The 8,506-nt window shown below is 51.8% G+C and overlaps 1 protein-coding gene and 1 pseudogene across 2 annotated transcripts; one reads left to right on the top strand and one right to left on the bottom strand.

Annotated features, from left to right (window-relative positions):
- Nucleotides 1-8,506, top strand: part of LOC102409934 — a 742,713-nt pseudogene that overhangs the window by 577,340 nt on the left and 156,867 nt on the right.
- Nucleotides 72-6,629, bottom strand: HNRNPAB (heterogeneous nuclear ribonucleoprotein A/B). 2 transcript variants are annotated; one of them, XM_025292878.2, is made up of 8 exons: nucleotides 6,008-6,629; nucleotides 5,701-5,931; nucleotides 4,807-4,975; nucleotides 3,956-4,114; nucleotides 3,652-3,783; nucleotides 1,736-1,853; nucleotides 946-1,086; nucleotides 72-677 (listed from the first exon to the last, which is right to left on the bottom strand). In XM_025292878.2, exons 2-8 carry the CDS (start codon nucleotides 5,907-5,909, stop codon nucleotides 607-609), a joined length of 999 nt encoding a protein of 332 aa, XP_025148663.1. In that variant the 5' UTR covers nucleotides 5,910-5,931; nucleotides 6,008-6,629; the 3' UTR covers nucleotides 72-606. The 2 variants fall into 2 exon arrangements, with proteins under 2 accessions (XP_025148663.1, XP_025148665.1); XM_025292880.2 differs by lacking the exon at nucleotides 946-1,086 and having other exon boundaries at nucleotides 6,008-6,624.

An 8,506-nucleotide genomic window follows, 5' to 3' on the forward strand; every position in this document is an offset into this window, starting at 1 on the left:
GAGGTCGTGGAGGATACTGGAGCTCTGGAGCACCCGCCCCCCTTCACAGTGTACCCCACACTCACCCAGGCTTGGGGGTTTTTAAATTTTTATTTCAAAAGCTTGGATAGCTTCAGTATCCAGGTCGTGGCAAAATCAGGACACGTGTAAAATACCTTACAATACATTAGATTCCCGAAAGGTACCAAAAAGTACAGTAAAATTAACACTTCCGTTATAGGAAATGTATGACACAAATAATATAAAACTAAAAGGTGAAAAAAAGGTGACACTGGTTTTCTAAGATACAATTTACTCTTTACAACCAGGGTCCACAGGTCCAGGCTGCAGAGCGGCAGCAGGAAGCAGACCCTCCAATCTGGTTCTGGGTAACCCAGTAATAAAAATCAGCCCATAATGCCGCTCTGGCCTCTTGAAAAACCACACGCTGCCTAAACAACTAGAGCTCTGGAAATATTAAACAGGAGAGTGATTTCCAGGGGGGAAATTTTAAATAAGATGCACATGGGACAGGCCATAGAAAGTTTGCCAAGTTAAATTTGGTACATAATTGTGTTCACTCGATATCCAAACAAAGCGTGTGTGGTCAGTCATCCTGCTGAAGCCTCAGTATGGCTTGTAGTTATTCTGATGGCCACCGCGTCGCTGGCTCTTCCCGTAATTTGTACTACCCTGACCTAGGGACAAGAACAACAATGAAAGTAGCTACAACTTGCTGAACATTTACCCCTGTGCCAGGCGCTTGATATGCATCCTCACCAGAACCAACAACTCTGTTGGTAGGATATCACCCCACCTTCCTGAAACCCAAAAGCTCAAAATCCACTCTCAGACAAAAGCCCAGCCTGTCCGACTCCAAAGCCCCTGCTGCCAATGGCCCCTGCCCTGTCTTTCCTGCCTCCCGGGGTGGGTGAGTGGATGGGGGCCTCCCTCTCTCCTACTTACTGTAGTCGTAGCCGGGGCCGTAGCCGTAATAGCCATAGGGCGAGTAGTCGTAGCCGCCATAGCCGGGCCCGTAGCCCTGCTGGTAGCCGTAGCCCTGGTTCCAGTAGCTGCCGTAGCCCTGATTCCAACTCTGACTCTGACCTGTGGGGGGAGCAGGGCACAGGGGCCCATGGACCATTTAGCACACGCAGGAGCTAGGATGGAGGAAATCCTGCCCTTTGGGTGGCAAGGTTACTATGGCAACTCAGAAAAGCCAAGGGGCTGCTGTCCTGGTGTAGAGGGCCTGAGAGACCCAAGCTAGAGCTAAGAAGGCCAGGCCAGAAAACTGACTTCACTGGGGCAACCAAGGCAGCTCACTTTCATTCAAATCATCCACTGATCACCCCCACCCTTCCTGGCAGCTTGGCCTTAAAAAGGATGGAATTCAGGCTTTGGAGTCAGAGGGGCCTGGGATGGATGGAGAATAAGCGCCTGGCACAGCATTGCCCTATCCTTCAGCCCACCCACCCACGGGTGTACCAAGTCTCAGGACAGCCACAGAGCCAAGCACACTCCCACCTTGCCCCCTCAAAACTTGGAGTGTGATGCAGAGGCCCCCTCTGCCCTGGGGCCCCAGGCCACCTGAGAAAGATGGGCTCTTCCAATCCAAGCAGCAGCAAAGCATCGACTCAGGAGCCATTCCTGACCACGCCCACCCTGCTGCAACGAGCACCAGAGAACCCCCAAGACAAACACAGAAGCTCCATGCAGGCAGGGAAATAGGACCCGTCTTCAACTGGGTTCTACTCACCTCCACTTCCACCGCCGCCCCCACTGCCTCGGTTCCCTCGATTGCGATTCCCACGGCCCCCAGAGCCATACTGCTGCTGTTGATAAACCTCTTTGGGCTGAGCCACCTTGATTTCACACTGAAAGTCAAGAGAACAGTGGGTCATGCCAGTGGGACAAGCCTTAAACAGGGAGTGTACACAAATGCCCTCAATGACAAGCATTAAGGTGGTAGATCTTATCTGCTCAAGACATGCTGGAGTAGGAAACCATACTGGGACTAGCTCAGAACTTCAACTAAAACTCAGACCAAGAGTCACACTGGCCTTTTTTGCTCAAACATTTTCCCAGACTGCTTGAAAAACAAAGAGACACACCCGTAGGTCTGCTGATCGTCACCCTTGGCCACTCTATACCTTAACAAGTGGGAGGAGAGGGACAGCCGGGCCAGTGCCAGTCCAGTGTAGCAAGACACCACCTTGGGCAAGGAAGTCAGAGAAGGCTTTCCCAGTTAAGGGATTTTAGAGAAAGTAGGTTCCTTCCCACCCCTACCCCCCACCCCAAGAAGAAATAAAACATTCCACTCAAATACACTATTGAGGTGGCAACCCTGACCTCTATCTTACAGAGGAAAAAAGCCATTGGGGCTCAGGACAGCATTCCTTAAGGCCATCCCGCTGCTCCTTCCTCCTCCAACACTGATCTACTATTGGGATGGGCCAGGTGTATCTCCCCTGCTAGGGCATAAGAGTCGGTTTCCTTTTTGCTCAAAACTCTGCCTACTGTGGGTGGAAACGCCATCGACTTTCCTGTCCTCCTGCTTTTAAGTGTATTTTTAAAATAAACTTCAATAACATTGGTCTCCCATTAAGACCAATTCTATAAGACGTCTATAAACCATTCTATAAGACATCCTCATCCAAGCATAGTCAAAAATTGGCAGATTACCCCCACCAAGTGATGCAATCTCATGTTTTCTATCCTACTAGGTTAAAACTGCTGAATATAACCACGTAAATTACATTTATTTCACAACCAACCATCAGCAGTTTGACTAACAGCACCACAAAACGGGCACTTCATGCCCGTTTCACATACGGCACATGTCAGTGTCCTCTAGGGTAACAAGGGCTCTCACCCAACAGCCCCCTATGATCCTCTCTCTCTCACATAAAATTAAAGGGCCCAATCCCAAACTTTCCAAATTCCCAGCCAGGACTGAGACTTTCAGGAGCCCCACCCTACCTGTCCCACCTTATCTGGCTGCCACTCCTGCTCAGGCAAAGCCTACCACACCCTGCCAGTGGGTCACACCCTCAAGTCCCAACTGCCTCAGCCACCACTTAGAGCATGAACTACCTACCCTTTCTCTTGTCCAGAGTTCAGGAGAAAGAGGTGCCCCTCACTGCAAAGGACTCTGCTCCTTTGAAGTCAAAACTGGCCTTGGATTTAAGGTGGCCAGGACCCTGGGAGCTCTTTGGAAAGGATCTTTGGACTAGGGGTTAATTTAGCCAGCGACCAAAGGGGATGGAAATGAAGAGATGTGGCTGTGGCTGGAAACAGATAAGAGAAAAGCTCTGCAACAATGTCCATAAGCAGGAGAGACTTCACCACAGAAATCACTAAGCGGCAATTTTAAAATCTCCTGAGTATACACACTGCATTCTAGATCCAGTACACCTTGCCCTCTAGCTTCAATTCTCTTCAGGAACTGAAGAGACGACTCTGCACACTACCCGTCCCAGAGGGGCCCCATCCTCCAGTATTCTCCTGCCTCCCTCACGTCCTGTCCTGCCAGCCTAGGAGTGCTGAAGGACAGGACCACTTGTCCCTATCAGGGCAGCAGACACTGCACAAAAACAGTAAGGTCCACCCTGGAGAACTCTTGGATGTGGTTCAGCAAAAGGCTAAGTGCACACACAGCTGAGGACACCTTACCTTACTTCCACTGATGGTGTGGAACTTTTTCTCCAGCACTTTCTTCACAGGTTCTTCTTCTTTAAAGGTGATGAAAACAAAGCCTCGTCTTTTGTTCGACTTTGGATCCATTGGAAGCTCAATGGCTTCAATCTGCAAATATAGGCAAAGCTCAAGACTCTACCTCAGAGCCTATAGGGAACTCATAGGAAAAGGCCCACAAACACCACAGTGGAAAAAAGTTCCAGTCAGCCAAGTTGTCAAGGACCAGTAAGAAGGCAACATCACTGCAGCTGGCAGACCACTGTGGAGGCCACACACTCACCTCCCCGAACTCGCCGAAGTACTCCCTTATCTTCTCCTCAGTGGCTTCAGGATTCAGACCCCCTACAAAAATTTTCTTTACTGGGTCTTTCTTCATGGCCATGGCTTTTTTGGGGTCAATGACACGGCCATCCAGCCTGTGCTCCTTCTGGTCTAGAACCTGTTCCAACAGAAGAGAGTTGGGTTCTAACTCAGCAGCATGACCTGAGACCAGGACCTTCTTTCTCTCAGCCATAAGACTCCCAACACAGGCACACAAAATTGCTTCATCCCCTCCAAACTCTACCCCCAACCTGACTTCCCAACCCAATCTCCAAACTTCACCTGGTTTACCTAAACACTTATAAATCTATCCTCAACCCACCCCCAAGACTTTTGACCATGCCCTGCACCCCTCTTCTTGCCCAGCCAGTCCCATAAACTTAAAGCACAGGCTAAAATTAGGCTGCTAGGGCTAGAATCCTCACAATCCACCCTTTACTGGCTATGTGATCTCTTCTATTTAACCTTCTGTTTTTTTGCAAAATGAGGTTAAAGTAATGCCTATCTCCTAGCAACTGTGGGCTCTCTTCTAATCTTCTCAATGAAATGTTTGCTTTAGCAAGGTCCAGAATAGGCACAAGATAATAAATAAATGGTCCACTATAAACCTTCCTGGATCACCCCAGCCCATACTCACTCCTCCATTTAATCTCTACTTTTAATCCCTTGGAAAAGGATAGGATAAATTCTCAACCTCTCCGCTCTTCCCAAAGCATTCAACTGTGCAAAACACATAAGCCAATCATGGTCTAAGAATGGTATCTTGGAATACACTGAGTGAGACTCCTAATTGTGAACTACCCAGCTTACCTTCTCCACACTGGCTGCATCTTTGAAGAGGATAAATCCAAACCCTCTTGACCGGCCAGTGTTGGGATCCATTTTTATTGTACAGTCAACGACCTCTCCAAATTTGGTAAAATAATCTTTTAGATCCTTTTTGCTGGTATCCCAGCTCAGGCCACCAACGAACATTTTTCTGAAATAGTGGAGTGAGACACATGGAAACAAGCCTTATAACCAACCTGTGATTTTGGAAGTATAGACCCTGACAAAGCTCTCACTGAAAGGATTATAAATAAAGCCACCATTCGGATCAGGGGTCTACCTCTGGAATATGTTAACGAGTCTCCCCTACCCTTCCAAACTCAACCTTGACCCTAATAAAGCCTCAGGTGACTCCGTACCCTAAGCTGGTTGAGCAAAGAAAGCACAACCTGGCCGGAGAGCTAGGACCTGAGGTCTCACAACCGGAAGAAATCTAATTTGTCTAACAACTATGTATCAAAACACTACGGCCCCTGCCACCTCCGATCACTTCAAGGAACTCGAGGCTTCCGGGACCGAGTCAGAGTTCAGACCAGGACTCCGCCCTCAGGAGGAGCCGGAGGAGGGAGGCCCGGGTGCGCGCCAACTCCGCCCACGCAGCCTAGGCAGCGCGACCCGCCAGGCCCCAGCTCCGAGCTCACTCCCCTTCCGGACCGCCTGCCGCAGGTCCCCGCGCCAGCGGCCCCGGGGCGGCGCTCAAGTCGACCCAACAAACTTGCAAACTCCAGCGCGCGCCGTAAGCGGGCGGCGCGGAGTTGCCGGTCTGCGGGCCGCGAGCAGGCCCCGGCCGCCCGCCCCTCCCCCCGCCGCGTGGCGCCAACAAAAGGCGGCCCCGGAACAAAGGCGGCGCCCCCGTCGGCCCGCAGCAGTACTTACCCCGCGTCCTCCTCATTCTTGCTGGCGTTGATCTGGTCGCCCTCGGCGCCGTTCTGGTTGCCGGCCTGGGGCGCCGCGCTCCCGCCTCCAGCGCCCGCCGCAACGCCGGTACCCGTCCCGGCCGGCGACTCGCCTTCGGGGGCAGCCTCATGTCCGTTCTCAGTGGCTCCCGTCGTCTCCATGGGCTGCTCTTCACCTGCTTCCGACATGCTAGGCCGAGGCGCGCGGCTCCTGCAACGAGCAGCCACGGCGCGTCAGGCCGGCGCCACTCCCGCCCAGGCTCCCGCCCGCGGGCCCGGCTGCTCACCTCGCCGCCGATGACGCCGCGGGGCCCGCTCGTCCCCACCCGCCGAGAAGGCACCGCGGGCTCGGCCGCGCTAACGCTCGCGCTGCCGGGCCTCTCCCCCGTCTACCGACGGAGCCGCTGCGACCTCACGCTCGCCTATTCCGCCTCCGCAGCCGCACGAACCCACCGACTCCAAAGCTCGCCCCGGCCGCGCGGTGCCGCCGCCTGACAATGCCGACTCGTGGCGCTCTTTATAATGCCGGAGCCAAGGCCACCTCGCAACAAGGTGCATGCTCATTGGCTTCGCCTGTCTGTCACTCAGTCCCGTGCCGGCTTCCCATTGGCAGCAGCGGCGCGCGCACGGTAGATCCGGGCGGGCTTTGTCCTCATTTTAGAATCCGCGCGAGCCGGGGCCTTGCGGAGGGTCGCCGGGTCTAGTGGCTTGACGGTCCTGTCCCGAGCGGCCGGTGGTTTGAGCCCAGCCCTGGAGAGGCGCAAGCCTGACCCTTCGCCTTCTGAGGCCGTAGACCCTGGTCCCCGTGCGCCCTAAACCATCACTGTCAGCCTTGGCCATTCCATTTCCCAAAAGAGGAAACTGGACTCCAGGAAGTCTCGGAAACCAAGGTCGCCCGGCTGGAAGTGCAGAACCCGGCCTTCGGAGATTGGGCGCATAGTGTCCTCCAAACCCCAAGAAATTGGGACGGAACCCGCCGTCCCCCTTGACCTTGGTGCCGTCAAAGCCACTCGCTCCAGCCCCTTCTGCCGCCTCCCCCCCCCTCCACCAAGCGAGGAGGGGGCGGAGTTCGCGGGGTGGCCAATGGTGCTCCACGCGGAAGAAACGGTGGGACTGCGGTGTTCCCCATTCTTAGGTCGCTTGGCACCACCTTGACGATTAGCATCACCTTTTTACTTTTGATTACTTAATATCTTCAATTCGTTTATTTTTTGCTGAAACCTGTTTTTAAGAAGACTACACCATTTCCTTGAAATCATGCAGTTTTGGGGAAAGGAAGAATAGTTCTCTTTTTCTAATATACAAAATACTTAATATTTATCTTCTTGACCAAGCTTGAAAGGCCTGTATAGTCATGATCCCTTTTAACCATATGGGTGAGAAATACCAAACGAAGGATTAAAACTTCTGAAGCTCGGGGGTTGCCAGATAACAGCAGAACACAAGTAGCTGACATCTCCCGCTGGAATCCTGTGGCCGGGCCCAGTGTGGTGGGCTGGGCATTCTGTTTTCTCATGTGGTCTCTTAACAACCCTATGGAAGTTGACAACCAGTTTATAAATGAGAAGCCCAGCGCTCTGGTCTGAGGCTCGCTTCCTAAGCCAACCTGCTCAGTCGTGTCCAGCAACCCAATGGTCCCAAAGAGCCTGGCTATAGTTGCTACAGCCTCCTCTGTCCATGGAATTCTCCAGGCAAGAATACTGGAGTGGGTAGCCATTCCCTTCTCCAGGGGATCTTCCCAACCCAGGGATCGAACACAGGTCTCCTTCATTGCTGGCAGATTCTTTACCATGGGAGGCACCAGGGAAGCCCAGTGAAGTTGCCGTAAGAATAAAATGTCACAATTTCACATTTGGAAAAAAATAAATTTCAAAAAACCTTAGGGTTTAGCCACACAATGCTGCATCTCCCCCAAGGTATCAACCACCTAGAGCTGGGACACCCACCCCCAAGTGAGCAAATGCCACTGGTTCATCCCAAGGCTCACCTGACCATTTCACTTTCAGGCTAGATTCACATATCTCTATAAAACCTTGGTCACTCCATAAAACTTTGGTCACTCCATAAAACTTTGGTCACTCCATAAAACCTTGGTGGTAAAGCTTGCAAGGAAGTCCCTAACAAACTCTCCACCCCAGTCTTTGCTCACCTACAGAAATAAGAACCAGGGTTTTTGGTCACAGGCAATGATGGGCCCAACTGACCAAGCAACGAAGAAAATTCAGGTAATCAAGGTCAAGTGTAGCTGCAGGACGTAACCACTGAGGGCATGTGTGTGTTAGTCATTCAGTTGTGTCCGACTGCAGACCCATGAACTGTAGCCCACCAGGCTTCTCTGTCCATGGGATTTTCCAGGCAAGAATACTGGAGTGGGTTGCCAGTTCCTTCTCTAGGGCATCTTCCCAACCCAGGGATCAAACCCTGGTCTCCCACATTGCAGGCGGATTCTTTACCATCTGAACCACTAGGGAAATCTGCTCTTGTCCAGTTGGATTCCATTAGCACAATTTGGGAAATGCTTTCAATGACATGTCAAGTCTGAAGGATGACAACAGTTGGCTGGTGCTTCACAGTTTGCAAAATAACTTCACCAACCTTGTTTTTTTAGAGCTTCAAAATAACTTTGTATGCAATTATCCATAGTTTAGACACAAAAACACACAGCTAAAATCTTAGCCACAAGTCAACACTTCCAACTCCACATTGTTTCCAGTGCTCCTGACTACTGTAGGACACGGGGGCTCTGAGCTTCCGAGTTCTTTGGTCTAAATTAGATCTCAGATTAA

Source organism: Bubalus bubalis, chromosome 9, assembly GCF_019923935.1.
Source record: "Bubalus bubalis isolate 160015118507 breed Murrah chromosome 9, NDDB_SH_1, whole genome shotgun sequence".
NCBI lineage: Eukaryota > Metazoa > Chordata > Mammalia > Artiodactyla > Bovidae > Bubalus > Bubalus bubalis.